Here is a 25,808-nt window from a genome sequence, read left to right as displayed (position 1 = left end):
AGCTGGAGAGGGGCTTTGGACAAGGGCATTTAGGAACAGGACAAGGGGCAATGGCTTTAAACTGACAGAGGGGAGATTGAGATGAGCTCTTAGGCAAAAGTTCTTCCCTGTGAGGGTGGTGAGACACTGGCACAGGTTGCCCAGAGAAGCTGTGACTGCTCCATCTCAGGCTGTGCTCAAGGCCAGGTTGGATGGGGCTTGGAGCAACCTGGTCTAGTGGAAGGTGTCCCTGCTCGTGGCAGGGGTTGGAACTGAATGAGCTTTAAGGTCCCTTCCAACCCAAACCAGTCTGGGATTTTATGATTGTGTGATTATGTGATGCTGTGATTTATTTTGGTCATAATTGACATACTTTTTGGCCTGTTGTGGGAAAATAAAACCCTAATAACATTCAGCATAGGTTTGGAAATCTCTGACAAGAGCTGCCAAGGTTCACTTCTATCCTAGGCAACATGGACATTTGCTCTAATGGTTTTGAGGTTTCCTGATGGTCTAAACAGGGTGACAACCAAGATGTTGAGATAGAAGATACAAGAACTACTCCAATTTTGGACCAGGTCATTGCTGTACTGTGATCAAAATCATAGTCCTGTCTTGTGCTTGGTAAGAAAGTACACCACTGGTTTGGTAATGTGAAGAAAAGGAAGGTCCAGAGAGGTTGTGTGCCCATGGAAGCTGTGGCTGCCCCATGCCTGGCAGCGTTCAAGGACAGGCTGGATGGGGCTTGGAGCAGCCTGGTCTAGTGGAAGGTGTCCCTGCCCATGGCGGGGGTTTGGAACTGGATGAACTTTAAGGTGCCTTCTAACCCAAACCAGTCTGTGGTTCTATGATTCTATGAATATGTGCACCTGAACTTCTGAAGATATCAAGTGATTTTATGAGGAGAGATTCCACATAAGCACAATTGTTGGACTTTTAAAAGTAGACACAGAGTGTTGAATGTGTGTGTTGGTTTTGGGGAATGAGGGGGAGTTTTGGCTTTAATTCTAAAAATGTGTAACTGAAATAGCTGTGCTGAGCATGTGCAGGTGCTAGGGGGTTTGTAGTGGTGTTGCAAAGAAGATACTTTTCACATGTCTGGTGTTTGCAAGTTCCAGATGAAGGCATGGGCAGAAATGTTATGTGCCATTTTGTGCAGATTTCAGAAAGTGATTAAACAAAGTTTTAAAATAAAACCTGATGTGTAACTTTCCTCATTGTCTTGATTTTTTTTTAGTTTTCAGCTTTCATGTTGTTTTGTCAAGTTTTCTATATATTTCATAAGCTTTTGAGGCAATGAATTGTTAAATATTGAGGAATAGGTGATACTCTGCACTTGAAGTTCAAACTGCGTATTCGGTTTTGTGATAAAGATTGCAAAATGCATGTATACAACACACACAGAAGCTCTGAGCATGAGAGGAAAAGTGTGTGAAATAAGTTAATATTAGATTTAATGAAATTCACATTTTTCTTTTTCTTGGATAGTGCATTATATTATCTGATCTGGTATGGTTCTCCTTGCAGAGGAAGAGAGGAAGACAATTCATGGAAGTAAAGTTGACTCATTAAGGAAAATATTTTATACTTCTGAATTACCAAACAGAAATAAACGGGATGGCTCATGTGGAAGAAGCAAGAAAGTTGGGGTGTCTCTTCTAACACAGCTGCCAAATGAAAATAAGGTAATGAGTTAACATTTATCCATGTGAACAAGCACCATATTCAAACAGATGGAAATATGTGGAGATACACTGTCCAAATATTAAAGGCTAGTGGTATTTATCCCATCTGATGCAAATATTTAAAATGCTACCTTGATGTGTAATGCTTACAGAGACACCTGCAGGGATCACATTTGCCTGTGGCATTTGCTCTACTGAAGAGCTGCCATAATCTGACTAAAAAATAAGGCATCCTGCAAGGACCTTTGCTATGCTTTCACTGAAGACTACAGTTAGTTGTAGGGTTGGCAAAAAGGAAAAGAACTTGAGTGTATGAATGCCAGCATGCACAGATTTATTTTGATTTTGGGGGATTTTAGCAGGTCCTGAGTTCTGTGTTACTGAAGCTGGATTGCTTCAGCTACCTAAGGTAAAGAGTAGGCAGGCCAGCAGCATTTTTAATCTTCTGAAACATATGAGATTAGGGATTTTACTGTGTAGGTTCAGGAAAAAAACAGACATCATCTGGAGAGAGCAAGGTGGAAATCTTCGTCCACTTGTTAAGGACTTCTGATGTCCTACCTGAATGACAAATAGCTAAGCTGTGATCCAGCCTGTACTATTCCCTTCATTAAACTTTTTATTAAAAAAGAAGTAGTAGCTGATTTTGTGCAATACGCAGAGTGATATACTTAAGTGCCTTCAAGTGATGGGCCTGACAGGCCTCATTTTCCTCACTACTAGCATGTGTGTTTGAGATGGAGTCAAGTAAGGCTTTTAAAACAATCACATTCTGCCAATTGATTGTATAATAAATAAGAATCTTTTTGCCATTCTTCTCATGAAGAATATGGTTACCTAATTGGGATAGACTGCCTTATTGTCTTGTACTTTGGCCCCTTTGAATTGTCTTTCTACCCCATAAAGCAGTGGGTAACTTCCCTTATTCTTCATATAATGGAACATCTTAATACTTTGTTGCTATAGAACAAAAAAGTTTCAGGCATGGCTGCACATTTTTGTCACATTAGCAGCTTTAAGAAACAAATACAGTTATAGTAGAATACATTAGAAAAATTGCTAGCAGGAGGAGGTTGTAACACAGTAAGTTGGCCAGTGGAACCTTTAAGCCTGCCCTGAGGAAAGAGGAAAAAAACCTGCTATTGAAAACAATGATTCTGTTCTAAATGCTGCTTTTTAGGTGTATTATGATTTCTCGCACTGTTGTTCCAATTGATTCAGTCTAATCCTGTGTATGACTTCAGAGGGTTACCTGCATCTGTTCTATTTTCAGGAACATTGCATTCAATTAAAAAAAAAAAAAAAAAAGTACACTGTAGAAGATCTGTATATACTAAGCCAGGATCTTTGACTGTGGTATGGTTTTGTTTCATGAATGTAAGTATTTCCACCTGTCTATCTACAGCCAGTGATGAACAAGAGCTGGAAAGCTGGTAGCCCTGATGGAACCAATCTCAAATTGTCTGAAAGAGTGAAGGTTAGGTTTTCTTTGTTTTTCTTCAGAGTGGAGAAGATGAGCAGAACATGCCTGATTTTTGCTGTATTCATTTACAAAGTACTTGCAATTCTTTGATGGGTTTTTTTCCACAGGTGGGAAAGAAGAATGAGCGCATTACCATCCAGGATTTCTTTTTCTCCCCAGTGTGAATGAGTATGTAAAGGTTATGTAGGTGTGGATGAGAATGGTGTCAAATCAATTCATAAAATTATCTAGGAGCATTTCTAATCTATGGAAACACAGCATGTAGTAAGTCTTCCATGTTCACATAGGCAGGGAAAGGCCTTTGGCTCCCACCTTACACATCAGTTCAGATTGCTACCTAAAATAAGAAACACGGAATCAGAATCACGGACTGGTTTGGATTGGAAGGCACTCTAAAGCTCATCTAGTTCCAGCCCCCTCCCACCACGAGCAGGGACACCTTCCACTAGACCAGTCCTTGAACACTGCCAGGGATGGAGCAAGTCACAGCTTTTCTGGGCAATCTGTGCCAGCACCTCACCAACCTCGCAGGGTGGAACTTCGTAAGAGCTCATCTCAATCTCCTCTCTGTCAAGTCAAAGCCATTGCACCTTGTCCTGTCCCTACAGGCCCTTGTCAAAAGCCCCTCTTCAAATTTCTTGTTGGCCCCTTTAGCCACTGGAAGCTGTTCTAAGGTCTCCCTGGAGCCTTCTCTTCTCCAGGCTGAACAAGCCCAGCTCTCTCAGCCTGGCTGCAGAGCAGAGCTGCTCCAGCCCTCGCAGCATCTCAGTGGCCTCCTCTGTACTCACTCCAGCAGCTCCATGTCCCTCTTGTGTTGGGAACTCCAGAGCTGGATACAGTCTTGTGGTACATTTTAGATAGTTTAGATCTTTTTCAAGGGACTGAAATCAGCCTGAGAAAAACAGTGGTGCAATGTCCCAGATGAAATATCAAAAATGTAATAATTCTTAGCTTTTTTGTTTTCCATTCTGTTCACCATTAGTAGCAAAAGCCTTTCTTTGCCTGCAGCATGTGTTATCTCTGTGCCATATGCAGTGAGCTTGCAAAACTGCAGAGTAACTTGTCATATGTACTTTATTTCTCCATCTTCCCGAAAGTTCCTGAAAAAGTTGATGTACAGCTTGAGGGTCTTTCCCATTGCAGTAGTTGATATGCAGCAATTTCAGCAGCAGTTCTTTGCTTTTACAGGTAAAATTATTTCCTTTGGGCTACACATTTCAAAGAAAATTTATATGCTTTCTTGGAAAAATGCAGGGGAGAATGGAGAAGATGAAGCAGACTGTACTGCTTTTTTGCTTTGTTTTGGATTATAGAATCATAGAATAGTTAGGGTTGGAAAGGATCTTAAGATCATCTAGTTCCAAACCCCATTTCATATATTATGAAATTAATACATTAATCTACTTTCCTTTTTTTTTTTTTTTTTTATGACAGGTAGACAAGGCCGTATATTTGGAAGATACTGACACAGATGAAGAGACGTACAGTGGTAGGGTCCCTCCCCTCACTTCATATTTACTATCATTGTCTGTCTTTGGATGCAAGTGTATGGACTTCAAAGAACTTTTTCTCCTCTAAAAAAGATATTCTTCCTCAGTTCTATTGTTAGAAAATTCTCCAAATCAAAGGCTTTATTTACTCACTCTAGGAGGTAATGAGATAATAAATTATAAGGAATATTTATTATACTGTGTTTGTCCTGGTGAGCAGAGCTGGGGATTTTTTGTTGTTTTTTGGCTTTGTTTGCTTGGGTTTTTTTGGTCAGGGTTTTTTTTTTTTTTTTTTTTTTTTTTGGGTTTTGGTGCACTTATTTTTAGCATCATTTCCACATTTTTTCTGCACTTCTATTTTATATTGAAATTATTTTGATTACGAAGATTTCTCCACAAAGTATTGTGGGTGCTAAGAGAGTTCTATAAAGTGGAAATATTTAATAAAAATGTCTCTACCTATTAAAATTATTCTATCCTGGGGTTAATAAATGAGACTTATTTTGAATTTACAGTGAACTCTAAGAATTCCAGTTAGGAGCATTTGGATTTCTGTTCAAGTGTTCTGTATATCTATAATAATTATAACTCTCCCACCTCTAACAACTAAAGAGAAACCTAGTGTCCGTAGTTATTTGTCTGTCATAGTTGCTTGTGTGGTCTTTATTACCATCAGCATTGATGACCTTTTAGTGATTAAATTAATTTTCCTCATCTATAGCTGTTACTGTTTGTGCAACCAAGTTACACAGATGGAGGGATTTGCTTAAGATCGCTGAAAGAAGCTGGTACAGAACACGACTTTGGTCCTTAGTTACTGCTATTTGATGAGTCTGTCTAATATATTAAAGATTTGTTTAGTCTTTCCTTGCTGTAGGTGCAGTCAGAGGGCTTAGAGATTTTTAAGCCCTCTAAACTTCTAGTTGATGTAATATTTGGAGTTTGACTATAACTCACAAGAAAATAATAAATCAGCGTGTCAGGTTTGCAGCAAATATTTTCTCCAACGTGGGTATCTCAGGAAGGAAGAAGTAAGGTAGGAGTCCTGTATCAGGTACAAAGATTTCTTTTGACTGCTGTGTTCAAATGTACCGATTTTTCCCTTTGTAGGACATTGTTTTGTGTTTATGCTTTAATTTCTGGTATTATCTATATTTTCCCAGGTCTTACTAGTGGAAGAATAAACCTACAGTTCACTTGTATTGTAATGAAATGAGAATTGAATCTGTCTAGTTCGTGAACGTATAGTTAGATAGCTCTAGTTCAAAACAGGCCAAAAGTTGGATCATGAGAAATAAACCCCACGCTAAAATATCAAGCAGGGCAGTGAGGAAAGAAGAGCTCTGCTTGAGCTTGGTAATAGCTCACCACTATCTGGACCACGTTTCTCTCTAGGCTTTTCAGTCATCTCCGTGTACTTTTTGTCTGCAAGAGTAAATGTTAATCACATTTAGAAACTCCTAGTAAAACAGACTGTGTTTGAACAAGATGAGAATTACAAAAATGATCCTCTGCTTGTAGTATCTGAATAGCACTTTATGCAAGCCACACTGGGAAAACTTTTCAGTTAGTGCTTTTATAGATGATTATAAAAACAATAAACATAACATTATACTACCACTACTGTAGATCAGTGTGCTAACTACTCGCTTTTTATGTGAAATTTGATTTGGCTTTGAATCTCTGCTCTCCTCAGCTCTTCTAGGAGACAGCACTCCCTGCACAAACTCTGCACAGACTGCTTCAATGCAGAAAGAAGCAATTTCAGAGAATCATAGAATCCCAGACTGGTTTGGGTTGGAAGGGACCATAAATCTCATCCAGTTCCAACCCCTTCCACTAGACTAGGACACCTTCCACTAGACCAGGTTGTTCCGAGCCCCATCCAGCCTAGCCTGGAACACTGCTAGGGATGAGGCAACCACATAGAAACCATAGCAACAAAATGCTAATCAAAATACAAAATGATGTTGCTTCTATTGTTTGTAGTAATAAAGTAATATAAAAAAATTATCCGTACTAACCACTTCAGTAAAGGATTAATTCTGAGTAATTCCAGTTAATTTATTAGTGAAGCAAAGTGTGACAGAATTTGAAAGCCATTCTGTTGTTGGCCTTTTTAAATGCTGCCACCTGTATGTCAGAACAAATGGTAGATTAAATACTTCTTATTGAGAAAACAAGCTAGGACACCTAGCAAAAAATATCTTACCTGGCTAGTATAATTACAACAAGCTTTTATCTCTGCTTGTCATTGGCAGTAGTTGAGTATCTTAATTTTTCATTTAGCTCTAAAGGGCAGATCAGTAAGCTTAGTCAGCAGTTGTACATTAGTACAATATTCACACTCAAGGGTAAGTGGCTCAAAGTTTACAGTGTGAGAAGCATGTTACAAAACAGAATCATAGAATGGTTAGGGTTGGAAGGGACCTTAAACCTCATGCATAGGCAGGGACACCTTCCACTAGACCAGGTTGCTCCAAGCCTGGGAGAGGGCGTTGGAACTAGATGAGCTCTAAGGTCCCTTCCAACACAAACCAGTCTACGATTATATGATATCAGTTTCATCCTAATCCAACTTGGAGTGCTGATGTACTGTAAACTTTTCTTTTCAAGGTTTCAGTTCTCTGTTACCCTGCAGAGGTTGCGGAGAATCATAGAATCATAGAATAGTTAGGGTTGGAAAGGACCCAAAGATCATCTAGTTCCAAGACCCCTGCCATAGGCAGGGACACCACACACTAAAGCACGTCACCCAAGACTCCGTCCAACCAGGTCTTGACCACTGCCAGGGATATCCAGAAAAATCATGTTGAGGAAGAGGATTTAGTTAAGTTATGTGAATTTTTTTTCAAGTACAGGGTCCCCTTCAACTGGTAAATCTCTCCCTTTTTTATTTCTCCTTTCTTTGCGATCATTTAACACTGCCTTGTTGATTTCACACTAGGTAGGTCTTTGGGGCCAACAGCCTCTGAGAATCAGAGGAGACAAGAACATTTAGCTTTTAAGGTTTTTTCTTTATCACTGCCTCTGTCCTCAGCTCCCCATCAACAGCATTTTCATGCAATGTAGTGTCTGAAGGTGGTAAGACCAGTGTTTTACCAGTTGAGCATCATTTGGCTACAGTAAAGCTAAAGATACAAACAAAACTTTGAATTTCACTCCTGAAAGTTCAAATCAGATTTGTGTCAATAGATTTATGTTCCTATACTTGTAATTAATGTCAATGGTACAAAATGAGGAAAAAACCCCAACTGAGTAGTGTTCACACATTTAGTAATCACTTCTTGTGGGTCTGTTTTGTGTGTGTGGGGGGAAGGGGACTGAACAGAAAAGAATTGCTCGGTTTCAAAATATGCCCTCATTAAAGTGTGCTGGACATGGGCAAACCATTGGAGTTTGCTGCTGTGTCACCAGGAAGTTCATTCTTCATGGTGTGAGAGGTGTGTTCCGAAATCTCAGATTTTTGGTATCGCTGCCCCCTGTTATCTCTGTATGTGGTGCCATTGGCAGTATCCAAGGCTTTCCAAGGATTTAATTTTCCTTTCACCTCCACAGAGAACATAATTAGCAGCTTAATTAGGATCATCATCCACTAGTGCTGTAACATCAGGCTAAACCAGCTGTGAGGTACTGGCCAGAACTTACAGTAGTGTACAGTTCCTTTAGGAGCTTCTGCTAAGAAGGAAGAGTGTCAAAACTCCCTAATCTTTCTGAAGGAGTTTCTTGATTAAACATTATCAGGGAAAGCAGAATTTACCAATTAGACTTTCATATACTGTCATGCAGCCAGGGTAGAGAGATAAAGTTCATCTCTAGCATGTCTGCTGGCAAACAGAGATTGATTACCACATTCTTACGGGGTGATTGAAAGGAATCTGAAACATTGTTTGCTAATGAGCCTTAAAATAGTGGAGTTGACATTCTGAGTATGACAAGTAGTTCTTGCTAAAAGCAAAAATACCTTTCCTTCTGTTGTCCTAATTTTTAAGGGTTGTCTTTCTGAGCCATTGCCAGCCTGTTGTGTAACAGTGCTTCCTCCTCATTTTCTCTCCACAGGTTGGTTTGTTGAGGGGGTGAGCCCTCTCAGTAAAGAAAGAAGTGTTTATATCAAGAGGTGATACAAACCTCCTGATGTCCAGGCTTTCCTTCCTTCAGTGGTGGTATATATTTATTTGTAAACAGCAGTAGAGGATGCAGTTGCCTTTAAAGGAGCATTTAAATTGTCCTTCTGTCCTACAGATAGTTTTGGCCCAAGTTATAAAAGATGGAAAAAAGGAGTTGAAGAGCGTGTGAAGACATAGCATATATACTTGTGGGCTGCACTGTTCTTTTCAGAAAGCTTTCTCATATAACTGATGCAGGGTAAGATGCTATGCTGAGAACAAGGACTGTAAGCACATATGTGACTAGAGATAGATAAAAGCAATCAGCGTAATAGGGATGAAAATGAAACTACTTATACATGAGTCATGAACTAAAAGACAAAACCCCAGGAATGGAATACCCCAAGGAATGAATTCATTTTGCATGAGCTCTATTTTAAAGAACATTCTACTATGCAATTCCAAAGCCCTGCTGGCTTTGAAATACTGTGCAGTTCCCAGAAGAAAACTAAATGAAGAATTAAATAATGGATTTTTTATGAAGGCCTAGCTAGGAAATCATTATGGTCAAATGCAGATTTATAGGAGAATGAGAAGTGTGTAACTCCGCTACTGTGGTAAAAGTGTGCAGGTAAAGGTAAATAGCCATTTCTTCCTTTTAACCCTGGATCTATGTACCATCTTACTGCTTCCTTTAACTAACATTTAAGCAACACTTTGAAAATTTATTCTGAGATTTCAAGAGGAAATCAAGCTACTAAAATGTACTGCAAAGCTGTAAAGAAACTGGTGTATCAGCCAGAAAAAATAGTAGGTAGTTTTACATAATTCTTTGAATAAATTGCAAAACATACGGTCCTCTGAAGTACCTTCATAAAAACATTACTGAGACAAGATAGACACATCTGTTCTGTAGCAGAGCTGAGATTGGTTCATGTTAAAGGATATTTCTAAACCTAAGGCATATCCCTCTGAGCTGTCACAGAAAGCAAACCCACTGTTCCCAGTAGACACATTTTGCTTAAGTATGTAAAGAAAAAGTGATTCAGAAAGTCTGTGCATTTGTAAACAGTGGACCAAATCCTGACTGTGTGGGAAGGTTATGTGTTCCCATGTCCCAGGTGTAGGGAAGTCCTCTCAGGTACCTCTTTTTTTTTTGACAGCTCTTGGAGGAGCAAACATCCATGAAATATCCTTGGACAAAAGAGTCATCCAGCACTGCAGTGGAGAGTATTAGTAGTTCCACCAGTGGAACTGGTGTCTACATCCTGATTTTTAATTCAGTGTCCTCAAGAAAGAAAAGCTACCTGCTTATTTTCAACCAAGTTTGATTTTTCCTTAGCATAGTGTACTTTACTGTCTAGCTTTTAGCTCAGGACTGCATGGATCTGTTTTAAAGATAGCTGCCTATATTATGCAAGAATAAGTACAGCACACTTTGAATAACAAGCTGCTGCCTATGTCTGAGCACTACAGGCTTTTACATAGGATTTTGAAAATTATACATTGAATGGAAGGTTAAAATTGATTTATTATTTTTTTTTTTTTTATTCAACAGGGTCATTACTTCTCCCAGGAGAGGTGGAACAGACAGTGACTTATTGTACACCCTTTTTTGATAAACCCATGCAACTGAAGTCCAGGACATTGTCAGTTCCCCAGCCATCGGACAGCAAAACCCAGGAGGTATGAGGTCAAGTTTGTTTATTTAAATATTGGCTTCTAACATTATTTCCACAAAAACAGAGAGATAAAGATGGAGGATGTGGAACTGCAATAAGTTAACAAGTCACATTATTGATTTTTTGCATTAAGAATGAATTAAAAAATACATTAAGAACTGAGATAAAAAACTCTTAACAGAAAGGTACTATTTTGTCTTGCACAGTGCTACTGTACAATCTGACATTTTCAAAATGTGTACTTCAATACTTTAAACTGTGTGTGGGATTTTTAGTATTTAGTTGGTGCAACTCACAAAATACTCAAGTAAACTCTTGCACTTCCTGACTTTTTAACAAATCATTACTCATGTAGAATGATGGGCCATGTAATTTTCCAGTGATCTCATGATTTTATGACATAATACAATTTTCATTGGCCTGAAGATAGGAAACATATTTTGCAACAAGGAGTTAACGAATAATCCCTTTAACATGACATTTAAAAGTAAAGAAGATTTTAGAATATATTGTGATCAGAATTGGTCATTTTCCTCTTGGAGATGAACAGTAGGAAGATGCTGCTGAGAATCTGCATTGTCTAGGTCTGATGTGGAGAGGTTTGCTTTATGGAGTCTAAGTCTTTTAATCAGTCACAATCGCTACGTGAAAATGGCCATTTTTCCTCATAACTTCAGTTCTCTCCAAGCTTCCAGAAGGTGTGGATGGCTTACAGGCTGATTTTAAGTCATTAAGTTTCCTATTCAAGTAGAGTGTGAGCATTAAGTTTTGGGGATTTCTATTGCAGAGTTCTTCACCACTCTTTTTGCCTGCCTGATCATTGTAATAGAAGCTGAAGTTAGGTGCTGGCTGAAATGGGCCAGTTTTGATAGTTTCATATGCCTATTGATGTCCCAGGAGGCTTAAATCAAGTTTATAAATGCTACATGACCAGTGAAAGTTCGATGTTACAGCAGTGCATATGGTACCTCCTTTCCTGAGCTCAATTGCATTTAGTTCTTTGCAATAAACTCTTTACTATAAGGAAGAAGTCTGCTTTGGGAAAAAGTGAATGTTCTAAAATGACCTTTCAAGCTTTAATATCCACCATTTTGTGAATAAAAATGCTGACCCTTTTCCCTAAGGACTGGCATAATTAAAGGTTTTTACCTTGAGAAGTATCCTTTGGCACACAAAAAAAGCAACCCAGAATGAGGTTTTATAGTTTTCTTATCTGATAACTTCTGTATAAAACCAAAGGAGGGTTATAGCAGCCTGCAGTGTTCATAAAGGATTGCATGTGACCCTTTAAACTATAATTCATGAAAAATGGATGAAGATCCCACTGCATGCAAAATTCCTTTGCATTTGAGTAAAAGTTGCTTTATAAAAGAGAAACTGAGTACTATTACATTGCTTAAAGTTTCATAGAATCCTAGAATCACAGACTGGTTTGGGTTGGAAGGGACCTTAAAGCTCATCCAGTTCCACTCCCTGCCATAGGCAGGGACACCTTCCATTAGACAAGATTGCTCCAAGCCCATCCAACCTGGCTTTGAACACTGCCAGGGATGGGGCAGCCACAGCTTCTCTGTGCAACCTGTGCCAGTGTCTCACTGCTGCATTTTTCAGGATGAAGGACTTAAGATTTCATAACCATTTGGGTGGTGCCAAGCTGCTCAAGATGAAAGCAGTCTATTCCCTAAATAATACATGTATTTGTGGGTTCATTTAGATGATATAACTGTGGCCTGATTTTTAGAATGTCAAGGCTGAAGAGGTCCATTTTAAAATCATTCTGTGCTTTAAATTGTCATTGCCTTGGAAGTTAAGGTTTGTATTGCTTATGGCAGGACTAGTTTAGAAGGAGAAAAATATTTTCCCTGGAGACATTCCTACTTTGAAATGAGGCTGTTCTCTGCCCATCAAAGCAAATCTGTTAGGGAAGGGCAAAACTATTCCCTATGAAAAACAAACAGGCTTCAAAAATAGTTTAATGTAGGATGTCAAATGTCTGTTACAGATGTATCTGTAAAGGACTTTAGGGCAAGGTGTGTATTGCTGAATGTATTGCTAGGGGAAGTTTAAAAAAAGAAGCTCTGCTAAGACCCAGTGTCTGACTTGGCTAATTTTTAAAGAACAAATTGTCTCCCTGAAAATGTTTTTCTGTCAAAAGCAGTTGAAAAGAGGCTTAGTGAATGACACAGCAAATTATTTGTGTTGTTCACCAATGTTGCTTCATCTTTCTTCCCTGGTTTTAGCATAAATATATTCCTGAATTTCAATATCAACAGTGCAATATTCATGACTTTCCACAGGCCACTGAAAATTCAAACAGCATTAACTCCATTGTTGAAGTACGTTATCACAGAACATTTACGTTCCCTACCCAGATATTTATTGTGTCCTTTATTTCTACTTAATACTTTATTTCATAAAACACATTAGAGTTTTTGCTTGCTAGGGTCTGGATTTGTCCTTATTTTCCCTCCACCTCCCATACATATGAGTGCCGTTGAATGCGTATTTTCCATCCACTCATTATAAACATGCATTCAAATTGGGGTTCATCTCACCTACCTTCAGCTTTAAATGTAGTCTAATTTAGTCCTTCTGTCATCAGGGAGATAGGCACTTCCAGTGAGTGATTCATCCCACTTGCTATAGTTGTTTGTGCTATGATGGTAGTATGTATCTGTCCACAAGCTGACTCTCACCTGAGTCTTTTTTTGCTAATTGGCCATCTTAATCTGGAAGCCTAATTTTTATATGGCTGGAATTAGGAAAAATTAATTCTACCCTTCTACTATCTTTTGTTTGTCTTTAGTTTGAGCTTTTAAAAAAGTATTTACCATGCCTATCATTTTATCTTTTGACCAGACTCAGAGGAGTCTGCTGCCTCCCTGGGTCCAGGGTAAGGGACTTCACCAGAAAACTCAATCATATGGTATGGCCCTCCAGCTACTATCCTTTATTAGTCTTCCAGGTGGGCAATGAGGAAATCTCTTCCAAGAAGCCTGAGGGGACTCAAGAAGGGCTTCAGAGCCTTGGGGCAATTGGTTCACGGTTCTGGAGCGCAGGTAGTGTTCTCATCTCTCCTGCCAGTCACAAACAGTGACAATGATAACATCGGAAAAATGGCATTAAGTAATTCCTGGCTCCATGACTGCTGTCAGTGCCAGAATTTTGTTTTTTTTTGACCATGGGTCAGTTCATACAGCACCAGGCCTGCTGGTGGCAGATGGGTTATGCCTGTCCCAAAGAGGGAAACAGGTCCTAGCCCAGGAGCTTGCAGGGCTTATGAAGAGAGCTTTAAACTAGGTTTGAAGGTGGAAGGGAATAGCACTAGGCTCACTAGACATGAGCCACAGGGTAGCATGCTGCTGTTGTAGTCGAGATCCATAGGGCAACTTAAATGCATTTCTGTCAATGCCCACATCATGGGCAACAAACAGGAGGAGCTGGAAGTTCTATGGAGCTGGATGGGTTCCACCCAAGAGTGCTGAAGGAGCTGGCCGAGGAGCTTGCTAAGCCACTCTTTATCATTTATTAGCAGTCCTGATCTAGTTGTCAGGTCCCAGAGGTGTGTAGGTCAAAAAGGGCAGAAAGGAAGACCCAGAAACTACAGGTCTGTCAGCCTGACCTCACTACTGGGAAATGCTGTGGAGCAGATGATCCTAAGTGAGATCATAAAGCACGTGTGGGAAAATGGAGGGATAAGGCCCAGTCAGCATGGGTTTATGAAGCAGGTGATGCTTGACCAACCTGATCTCCTTCTATGATAGGGTGACCTGCCTGGTTGATGAGGGAAAGGCTGTGGTTGTTGAATTTGGACTTAAGTAAAGCATTTCACACAATTTCCCACAGCGTTCTCCTAGAGAAACTGGCTGCTCATGGCCTGAATAGGTGGATTCTTCTCTGGGCTGGAAACTGGCTGGATGGCCAAGCCCAAAGAGTGGTGGTAAATGGTGTCACATCTAGTTGACAACTGGTTGCTAGTGGTGTCTCTCAGGGCTCAGTGTTAGGGCCAGTGCTGTTCAGTGTCTGCATTGATAACCTGGATGAGGGGATTGAGTGCACCCTTGGTGAGTCTGCAGATGACACCAAGTTGGCTGGGAGTGTTGATAACCTGAAGGATAGGAAGGCTCTTGCAGTATGATCTGGACAGGCTGGATTGATGGGCTGTAGCCAGTGGGATGAGGTTCAACAAGGCAAAGTGCAGGGTGCTGCACTTGGGCCATCACAGCCCCATGCAATGCTACAGACTTGGGGAAGAGGGGCTGGAAAGCTGCTTGGTGGGAGAGTGCCTAGTGGTGCTGATTGACAGAACTAAACATGAGCCAGCTTGTGCCCCAGCAGCCAAGAAGGCCAACAGCATCCTGGCCTGTATCGTAAATAGTGTGGCCAGCAGGACCAGGGCAGTGATCATCCCCCTGTACTTGTCACTGGTGAGGCCCCATCTTGAATCCTGTGTCCAGTTGTGGACCCCTCATGACAAGAGAGACATTGAAGTGCTGGAGTGGGTCCAGAAAAGGGCAACAAAGTTGAAGGGTTTGGAGGAAGTCTTAGGAGGAACGGCTGAGGGAACTGGGGCGTTTAGTCTGGAGATGAGAAGGCTCAGGAGGATCACTCTCTACAACTACCTAAAAGTGAGGTGGGGGTTGGTCCCTTCTCCCATGTAGCAAGTGATGAGACAAGAGGAGATGGCCTCAAACTGTGCCAGGGGAGGTTTAGACTGGGTATTAGGAAAAATTTTTTCATAGAGTGTTCAGGCATTGGAACAGGCTGCCTGGGGCACTGGTGGAGTCACCGTCCCTGGAAGTGTTCACAAACTGTGTAGACGAGGCCCTGAGTGACCATGGTTTAGTGGTGGCCTTGTCAGTCCTGAGGTGATGGTTGGACTCGATGATCTTAAAGGTCTTTTCCAACCCAGTTGATTCTGTGACTCTGTGGTTCTGTCTTTCTGTGCGGAATGGCAGTACCTATCACCTGAAGTACAGCTTCCATTGAGTTTCTTTGGCTTAAGGTTTTACTTACAGGCCTCAACTGAGCTTTTTTTCTGCTACATGCTATGCATAAATGCAGTAAGAACAAGGAAAAACTGAAAGATAGGGTTGACTAATAGCAGACGTAAGAGTTACATCTTCTCAGAGGTCAGTAAGACACAGAGATCGAGTGACTTGTCCAGAATGATGAAGCAGAAGTGAAAAATTGGTCAAGATTTATTGACTCCCAATGCAGTGCCCCAAGCTCAAGACATATATTAATTTTATTTTTTTTTTTTAATTCTTACTGATTTAGTAAGTTTCCCCTCGAGTATACAGTGAAATCATTGGTGAGTATATGTGCATACTTCACATAGTTTGAACAAGTGAATCATAGAGTGCCATAATTACACAGAAATAAAAATTCTAGGACAGAGACAAACTGTTCAGTTAGCTCTAACTCTGCACAGATTAATAAAGAGAACTGAGTTGCCAATTATCAATAGACTTTTGAAAGTCTCAACTTTAAGGTATTTTATTGACAAGATTACTTTGAAAACCAGCCTGTAGCAAAATACTTTAGTTATTAATAGGAATATTACAGTCTTCTGCTTTAACTTAGACACCCACAAACTGTTAATGAAAATTATTTGTTTTCTTCGAGTTAAATTACTAGAGCAATCTTAAGCTATTGTCATTTTTCTAATAGAGCAAATTTCTGTTCCCAGAGAGCTCTCAAAAGGATTTCAATTAGATGTTAAATTAGACACCTGAAATTCACATATTTCTCTCAGCTCCTTAGGCAAAAGTAACAAGATAATAACTTGATCAGCTCAGAGTATTCAATGTTCTATGGCAAAATGTCTTACTTTTGAAATAGATCAAAATTGCAGTTTGCAGTATGAAAATTTTAGACCACTTGTCTGTGTGGAAGGTTGAAATGAATGGCTTTTTGGGAAAAAAAGTGAAAAAGAGACTCCCTAGTGCACTGAGCACTCATTTGAAGGATGAAGCACACTGGTAAATATGCAGTGTGAGCAAACTTTTCTAATGTGCAATGAGTGGGTAAGAGAAAATTGTTAGCAGTGAAGTTGGGTATGTTCTACTTTGGCATCTAATTTCTGTAAGCATTTGGGGGTCAAGTTTTTAAACAAAGGTTTTTCTACTGTTTTTCAACACATGCATAAAGCGTTCCTGGAATGACAAGGTCAACACAAGGGCATAGTGAATGTGTATACTTTCGGTAACTGTGTTCGTAGAGGAAGCGTAGATTTGGTTTTGTAGAACCCTCATGAAGACTTACTGTAGTTTAACCTCTTCTTAGCTTAGTTACCTATAAATGTGGTAACAAATGTTCATAGAATCACTGCATGGTTTGGTTGAAAGAGTCGTTTAAAGTTCATCTTGTTCCAATCCGCCCTTCCACAGGCAGGGACACCTTCCACTGGACAATGCTGCTCCAAGCCCTGTCCAACCTGGCCTTGAGCACTGCCACGGATGGGGCAGTCACAGCTTCTGTGGGCAACCTGTGCTAGTGCCTCCTCACCAACCTCGCAGGGAAGAACTTCTGCCTAACACCCGATATAAATCTCCCCTCTGTCAGTTTAAAGCCATTCCTCTTGTCCTGTCCCTGAAGGCCTTCTCAAAAGCTCCTCTTCAGCTTTCTTGTAGGCCCCTTTAGATACTGGAAGCTGCCCTAAGGTCTCCCCAGAGCCTTCTCTTCTCTAGGCTGAACAAGCTCAGCTCTTTCAGCCTGTCTCCGTAGCAGAGGTGCTTCAGCCCTCAGGGCATCTCCGTTGCTTTCTCTCTAGACTGTCCAGGGTTCTCTGGATGGTTTCCCTTCTCTCAGGTGTCTTGACTGCACCACACAGCTTGGTGTCATTGGCAAACAACATTTGTTGTTGTTACAACCAAACAAACCAAAAAATATTTGCACCTTATATTGTATTTTATAAGAGTGTTTTGGATTTCTGCTAGGGAAAGACAGGTAGTGACGAACCAGTTGCTGGTACCATTACTAGCAAGGAATTTTAAGATGTTTTGCCTGTGGAAAAGATGAAACTGGACATGAATATGGTGAGGAGGTCGAGGAGTTGACCTTAGCCGTAATAGGAAAGAGAACTTGTTTTCAGGCTTTGTCTCACATACACATTTCTTGACCATGCTATTTCTAAAAGTTAATGGTGGCTTACCTTTTATTGTCTATGGACATAAACAGGATAATATTTGCTTTCAGAATGAATACTGTTTTCTAGACCAACTCTTATCTAAAGTTTGTTTTTCTCATTTATAATTGCCTAGGGTCTCAAGGTCTGCATCTAAGATGGTTTATATGATCCAGCAACTCTCGAAGCCAATGTAAGCCAGGCCTGTAGTACATTAAGCCATTAAGCAATACAGATGATTAATAAAATTGTACAAAACTGGGAAAATATTTCCTGATCAATCAGGAACTATTAAAGTTTATTAATAAAAGATGTAGATACTTGCAGGGCACTTGCTGCCATCTCTGTCAGGTTACTGGTCACTGAAGAGAAATCCCACTACCACTTCTCTGATTTATTAGATGGCATTAACTGTGTCAATGCAGCTTCTTAGAAAATGTTACCAGAAACTGGGCCTTCTAAACTGGGCGGTAAGATGCTTAGTGTCCTTCTTGCCTTTCAGAAGAAAAAGAAGTGTATTTTTAACTTCAGATGTGTCAGTAGTCCTTGGCTTCATTGAGGATTTGTCAGAAGTTTATAAAAATAAGCATGTGTTTAAATGTTTTGCTTACTTGGTACTCAAGACTGGGCAAAGAAGAGATTCAGAGTGGCCCTGCAGAGAAGGACTTGGGGGTGCTGGTCGATGAGAAAATGAACATGAGCCGGCAGTGTGCGCTCGCAGCCCAGAAAACCAACCGTATCCTGGGCTGCATCAAAAGGAGCGTGACCAGCAGGTCGAAGGAAATGATCCTGCCCCTCTACTTTGCTCTTGTGAGACCTCACCTGGAGTATTGTGTGCAGTTCTGGTGTCCTCAACATAAAAAGGACATGGAACTGCTGGAACAAGTCCAGAGGAGGGCCACGAGGATGATCAGGGGACTGGAGCACCTCCCATATGAAGACAGGCTGAGGAAGTTGGGGCTGTTCAGCCTGGAGAAGAGGAGGCTGCATGGAGACCTAATAGCAGCCTTCCAGTACCTGAAGGGGGCCTATAGGGATGCTGGGGAGGGACTCTTTGTCAGGGACTGTAGTGACAGGACGAGGGGTAACGGGTTAAAACTTAAACAGGGGAAGTTTAAATTGGATATAAGGAGGAAATTCTTTCCTGTTAGGGTGGTGAGACACTGGAATCGGTTGCCCAGGGAGGTTGTGTGTGCTCCATCCCTGGTGGTGGTCAAGGCCAGGTTGGATGAAGCTTTGTGTGGGATAGTTTAGTGTGAGGTGTCCCTGCCTATGGCAGGGGGGTTGGAACTAGATGATCTGGAGGTCCTTTCCAACTCTAGCTATTCTATGATTCTATGATTAAGTACTTAAATCTTTGAAACACATAGCCCTTAAGGAGATGCGCTGTTTTTCATGGTTGAAATTTCTAGACTTCTTGAAGGATAGGGGGCATTCCTGTCCATTTTGGGCAGCAAGGTTGTGTCTCCTGTGTAGCTCTGGAATTAATTTTATGTAACTGCTGCCCATAAATCTTATGCCCCTTATACAGCCTGCCACAGTTGTTTTCATTATTTTATTTTATAGGCAGATTGTTTATTCTAAATTATTTCAATAAGAAGCAATAAGGAAATGCTTTACACTATGTCAACAAAGCAAACATTGGCAAATGCAGTACAACTCTTACAGTCATCATGCAAGAAATCCAAACCAGCCAATTGCATATTTCTGAGATGGTGAAAAGAATTACAGTTTGAAAATTGATTATGTGTCATTTTGCTCATTCGAGGCATTTCCTTTGTTGAAACTGTGTTCTGGGAAGCGTGTTACATTAGTATCAGATGCATGTATACCCAAGCTCTGTGTGATGTTTGCTCAAATTTTAGGGATATGGGGTCTGTCTTTGAAATTTAACATAGCTGTATGTAACTGTCCGTATCCCCACAGCCCTGCCAGTACTAGTGTCAAGAATGTAATAGATATGTGCAAGGGAGGTTTTTAGATTCTTTGCCTTGGGCAAAATTGGCTAATTATATTAATTCAGATACAGTGCAGTACAAATGGAGCACATTAAATGGCTTAAATTAGGTCAAATTGAATAATTGAATTTATTCTTTTACTTAAAAAGAGCTTAATCAGCTGACAGTGCTAGAGTCAGGAAATATAGTTTAATTAAGTATTAATTAGAAGTTTGTATTTTGAGCTCCCTTATCTTCACTTGCAGCAATATTACTTACGTATCTGTTTCTCTGCGTTACAGCTACTAGGAGATGATGTTCACCCATTCTCACTTGATGAAGAATTTGATTATGACAGTGTGGCACTGACCCCGAAGTTCTCTGAAGCTGAGCTCAAGGCCATTATAGACTTGTCTGAAGAGAAGAAAACAGGGACAGATGTAAAGTCGGCATGAGCTGAAGACTGGGTTGAAGGCATTCTGAGCAGTGCTGCTAAATAACATTTTAGGGGGTAAATCTAGCACTTCACTGTATCCTTATTTAGTGGTTTTATCTGTGTGGCCAGTAAATGGCATCCTCAATACTTTTTTGCCTGTTGTACCAATGTGCCTTGGAGCCTTTGGTTCCTTTCCCCTGTATCTCCTCCTTCCAAGTCCTCATGAGAACATGGAATAGGAAGATGGTGCTTGCTCAGAGTTCTTGTGTAATAACCATTCAGCTACTATATTATATGTCTGTACAATGATTTGCTTAGGCATTCAGGTTGACTGAAGTCTGCATTTGTTCCTAACCCAAACAGGATTTTTGTATAATAATAATAATAATGTATAGAAAATATTTATATAGATAATATTTTTAGTGTACAGTGTTCAGCTATGATGTTGTTTTCCAGGTGGTACAAGGCATTTGGAAGGATGTATCCAGTGACAACCATGAATTCCCTTTTGTAGAAAAATCCTTGAGCAGGGTGCATCCTGTATTGTTTCAGGTGAGGTATGCTGGAGTAATTGCTCCATAGGACCAAAGCAAGCTGGTTGAATTCAAAATAGCACTATGGCTACTATTGCTTCTCTTTGGTACAGACTCAGGTCCTGACTAGTGCTAAGCTAGTCCTAGAGCTGCCTTTTACCTACTTCTTTCAGTAATGCATATAAGAGCTTTCTGCAGCTGACAGATCAGTCTATATAAACTCTTTCACTTCATTATAAGGTTTAAATGTACAGAGTTACATGAGTGGATAAATATGGGAATCTTGTTTTGTTTTTTTTTTCTCTGTTTTTTGAACTACTTCAGTTCTGCAGACAAATAAATATTCCTGTTTCCAATAAACTTGTTGAGTTCATCAAAATTGACGTTGTACAACTCCTAACAATAGGAACACATGCCTTCCACACAAAGTAAAAAATAATCATCTCATCCATTAAAAGAATTGGCATTGAAAAGACAAATTTCAGTTGACATTGAAAATTGGCATTGAGGTGATTCCAAATTCCAGCTTATGGCTTACACCAAGCATCACTGAAATACAGCATATTCTGGAGTTGAGTAAAGGTCAGGTGGTAGGGGTGGGAGAGAAGAGTGTGTATCTTTGGCACAGGGTAGTATGTACTCTTGCTATGAGGTTTTTAGAATTATTTTTTTTCCAGCTTACTGTGGAAGCTTCGCCATTGACGTTTGGTTTAACATCACTGCACTGAATTGTATTATTCATTGTTTTCTGGTAAAACTACATTAGCTAAAGTCTGTTGACCAACATTTTGTCCTTGGCCTATCTATCTCCATTACTTCTGAAGTGGGTGAATATATGTCGTGGTTTAAACCCAACCACAAACCTCTTTTGCTCACTCCCCCCCTTCTTGCCCTCCCCCTGCTTCTGGAGGGACGGAGAGGAGAATCAAAAAGAATGCAACTCCCACGGGTTGAGATAAGAACAGCCCAGTAACTAAGGTATAACACAAATCACTACTGCTACCACCAATAATAATAGTGCTAAAGGAAATAACAAGAGGAAAGAATACAACACCTCAACACCAGCCGACCAATAACTCACCCCACTCCCCCCAGCCAAGCACCGACCGATACCTTCTCCAACCCTGCAGTCCCTCTACCCCTTCCGGGTCACTCTAAGTTACATCCCTGGGCATGACGTGCTGTGGTATGGAATACCTCTTTGGTCAGTTTGGGTCAGGTGTCCTGTCTCTGCTTCCTCCCGGCCTCCCCTCCTCCCTGGCAGAGCATGAGGCTCACAAAGTCCTTGGCCAGACCAAACATTCGAGCAGCAACTGAAAACATCCACGTTATCAGCACTGTTCCCAGGCCAAAAGATCAAAACACAGCACTGTACTAGCTCCTAAGAAGGAGAAAACTGACTGCTGCTGCTCAAACCAGGACATTATCCACCCCTTATTCCATACCATTCACGTCATGCTCAGATCCCACATCTTCAATATGCCATCACTCTTACATATATATATACATCTACATACACACAGAGAAAAAGATCATTTCTTAGTGCATGGACCTATAAAGCTGCTGAGTCCATCTGGTCCATGATGTCAGGCGCCATCTCTTGTAACAGTCTCTCAGAGCAGGAGAGGCTGTGTGCAGTGTTCACACTAGTGAATAACCTGGGCAATAGTGTCCATTGCTAAGTCCACCCCTCGATCATGAGTCCGTCTCTGTGTCGCATCTCTGCCCTGATGGCCTGAAGTGCCATGGGCCCACCAGGTTCAAAATAATTCACTGTCCCCTTCAGCAGTTTCTGCAGCTTGTTGCTGGGGACTCCATAGAGCTGCCTTCCATCTCCAATGCTTCCAAAGCACTGGAGGGGCCCAGTGGACCAGGTACTCGCTCATACTGTCCCACACACCCTGCCACTCATGGCTGTCCAGCCTTGGGGAAGATCTCTTGTTCCTCCCATATTGTTGTCTAACCCCAAACAAGAAGCAAACCTGACTCTGCTTAACTTCTGAGATCAGACAAAATGGTCGTGGGTAGAACACGCTCTGTGTGTGTGCCAGCATGCTGATCCCCATCACAATCAGCAGGCAGGTCCCAAGGGTACCCACAGGCCATTCAAACCCTTCAGAACTCTCCAATGACGCTGCTGTGCTTGTCCCTGGGGCTGGTGCAGCTGCTGTGCTTGCCGGCTCTCCCACCGCCAGCTTCTCTTTCCCTGGGTGCAGCTCTTCCTCCTCTGCCTTGCTGGGAAACGCTGCCTGGGCTCCTGCATCCTCCTGCGGCTCGGCGGGCGGCTGCCGGGGGACGCTCTCGGCCGCCACGAGGCTCGGCTCCTCCGCGGGGCTCGGCTCCTCCGCGGGGCTCGGCTCCTCGGCCACCTCCTCCCGCTGCTCAGCAGCCGCCTTCCTCCCGGCCTCGTGCCCCGCTCCCGCCGCCGCCTGGTCCCCGGGGCCGCTCTCCCGGGCCGCTTCGGCCGCCGCCGGCTCCCGGGGCCGCTCCCCCTCTGCTCCCCGCAGCCTCACGAAGACGGAGGCGAGGACAAGGGCCAGGGCGGTGAAGAGCAGCGGGACGGCCGGGTACAAGTCCACGGCCACGTCCGTCTCTCCCTGCTGCTGGAGCCCACCCGTATTACAAGCCATTGCCATAAAGTACAGTGAAACAAAAACCTTAGCCCAAGCCCCACACTTGATAAACACTACCACAGGGAATACCGGCTCTAAGTAATGTACTACATTCTGAAGCTCTGAGAGCAAGAGAAACAACTTTGAGAGCCAATAAATCAGCACTGTGACGACTATTAATCTGATCATCTCCGTCGTTATCTCAACCCTTTGTGCCCCACGTTGGGCACCAAAAAGAACTGTCGTGGTTTAAACCCAACCACAAACCTCTTTTGCTCACTCCCCCCCTTCTTGCCCTCCCCCTGCTTCTGGAGGGACGGAGAGGAGAATCAAAAAGAATGCAACTCCCACGGGTTGAGATAAGAACAGCCCAGTAACTAAGGTATAACACAAATCACTACTGCTACCACCAATAATAATAGTGCTAAAGGAAATAACAAGAGGAAAGAATACAACACCTCAACACCAGCCGACCAATAACTCACCCCACTCCCCCCAGCCAAGCACCGACCGATACCTTCTCCAACCCTGCAGTCCCTCTACCCCTTCCGGGTCACTCTAAGTTACATCCCTGGGCATGACGTGCTGTGGTATGGAATACCTCTTTGGTCAGTTTGGGTCAGGTGTCCTGTCTCTGCTTCCTCCCGGCCTCCCCTCCTCCCTGGCAGAGCATGAGGCTCACAAAGTCCTTGGCCAGACCAAACATTCGAGCAGCAACTGAAAACATCCACGTTATCAGCACTGTTCCCAGGCCAAAAGATCAAAACACAGCACTGTACTAGCTCCTAAGAAGGAGAAAACTGACTGCTGCTGCTCAAACCAGGACAATATATTACTTCTGAAGTGGGATCAATATAGAAAGAGAGCAGACATATTAGAGACCAAAACACAAGTTGCTTAAAGGCTGTGAATGAAATCCCCATGCCTGGTTGGCCGATCCATTATTGGCAATTTAGAAGAACAAGGAAAGGTGCTTTGATTCTCTAAAGCAAATGTTCTGGATCAGTAATTTTGTAGATCATAATCACACACCACTGAAATCTGAATAGCATTTGTTTTGAGAAATGGTGTTTACCTTGATTAGGGGGATATAGTGCAAGAGTGAGATTCATAGACTCATAGAATCACAGACTGGTTTGGGTTGTAAGGGAACTTAAAGTGCATCTAGATCCAACCCCCTGCCACGAGCAGGGACACCTTCCACTAGACCAGGTTGCTCCAAGCCCCATCCAAACTGGCCTTGAACACTGCCATGGATGGGGCAGCCACAGCTTCTCTGGGTAACCTGTGCCAGCATCTCAGCACCCTCACAGGGAAGAACTTTTGCCTAAGAGCTTATCTCAGTCTCCCCTCTGTCAGGTTAAAGCTATTCCCCTTTGTCCTGTCCCTACAGGCCGTTGTCAGAAGCCCCTCTCCAAATTTCTTTTTGGCCCCTTAAGGTACTGGACGGCTGCTGTATATATCCCCAGAGGTTTCTCTTCTCCAGAAAAGAAAGGGGTCTCAGACAAGATATTTAAAGAGAGTGATATAAAACTGCCAGCGTATTGTATAGAAAAACTAGTCTGTATAGGTTCTTGCTTGTAGGAGATAATGAGAAATTAATTTTTCAGATTTACACTAATAAAGATGCCTGTGCTGTAGTTTTTGAGATAATTTGCTATGTAGCAGATTCTACTGTTGTTTGGGAAGCAACTTTTATTATTTTTTTTTCTATTTACAGTCTTTTCTAAACATTTATCCTCTTTTCCAGAAGAATTAAAGGCAAAACTCACACATGGAACAGGAAACTTAAAAGTGCTACTTGGTATCAACTTAGGAGCTGGTGCAGTAGGGAATGTGATTTTATCCCTAACACACTGGCAAGGATTTAGAACTGCATAATCTTTCACATTGTGTCAACCCCTTGGAAGCGAAGGCTGGGTGATGCATCTCTCTAATCCCTTTGTGTTCGTGACTTCATTGATGTCCAAAGTGCAACAGATATGCATCCATATAATTCAGAGAGCTCATCTGTAGGCAGGCAAAAAGAGCTGGGCTTGTTCATCCTGGAGAAGAGAAGGCTCTGGAGAGCCCTAAGAGCAGCTTCCAGTGCCTAAAGGGACGTATAAGAAAGCTGGAGAGAGGCTTTGGACAAGGGCCTGTCACGATAAGCCAAGGGGTAATGATATAGCGGAAGGTGTTACCAGACTGTTTCTTTCCACAGTCTTGATGGATCCTGAGCTGTGGGGAGGAACTCCTGGAGTTTTATGGAAAGAACAGTATTCCTTCCACTAGGGTAGGAATCTGAATGGTTGTTACCTTGGCTGGCTGTGGCACAAACTTAGATATTACTGATGCTCAGAGTTACTTGTGGGCGTAAAAGGAAGAGTAATTATTTGCTGAGATAATGGTTGTGAAAGAGTAAGATAAAAATGGAAGAAATTAAGAAATGCAGACAAATCTGACTCAGACATGGTTCTAAATATATTTCTATTAATGCACAAAGGTATCACTACATTACATACAATACATACATAATTTTAGTATAGAGAGTACTCACCAGATAATTCAGAACCTCTTGAAGAAGATGGCATGGAAACAAATCCCTGCTCTTATGGAGGGGACCCTTTGATCCTCTGGCCTTGATTTTCTGCTGCTATAAACTGGCAGAACTCCACTGAGGCCATTTGTATTCATACAGAGCAGATGGGACCCAGGTATTTACAGTCTTAGATGAAAGAGTGTGGAGCCAAACCA

The 25,808-nt window shown here is 41.7% G+C and overlaps 1 protein-coding gene across 8 annotated transcripts in view; it reads left to right on the top strand.

The window, feature by feature from the left end:
• Positions 1–25,808, top strand: part of IFTAP (intraflagellar transport associated protein) — a 68,805-nt gene that overhangs the window by 25,328 nt on the left and 17,669 nt on the right. For 4 of the 8 annotated variants that reach the window (XR_010613587.1, XR_010613586.1, XR_010613585.1 and 1 more), the window contains exons 4-8: positions 1,507–1,664; positions 3,070–3,141; positions 4,582–4,636; positions 10,302–10,429; positions 19,794–20,479. Coding sequence is in view for 3 of the 8 variants with exons in the window: in XM_065683482.1 (XP_065539554.1) it covers positions 1,507–1,664; positions 3,070–3,141; positions 4,582–4,636; positions 10,302–10,429; positions 19,794–19,946 (566 nt within the window). In the remaining 5 variants the exon portion in view is untranslated. Of the gene's footprint in view, positions 1–1,506; positions 1,665–3,069; positions 3,142–4,581; positions 4,637–10,301; positions 10,430–17,690; positions 17,748–19,793; positions 20,821–25,808 lie in introns of those variants that run through there. The other 4 variants (XR_010613588.1, XM_065683483.1, XM_065683482.1 and 1 more) reach the window with 4 other exon arrangements.

Source organism: Lathamus discolor, chromosome 6 (genome assembly GCF_037157495.1).
Source record: "Lathamus discolor isolate bLatDis1 chromosome 6, bLatDis1.hap1, whole genome shotgun sequence".
Lineage (NCBI taxonomy): Eukaryota > Metazoa > Chordata > Aves > Psittaciformes > Psittacidae > Lathamus > Lathamus discolor.
The sequence above is the reverse complement of the archived record's forward strand: the minus strand, read 5'-3'. Positions and strand labels throughout refer to the sequence as shown.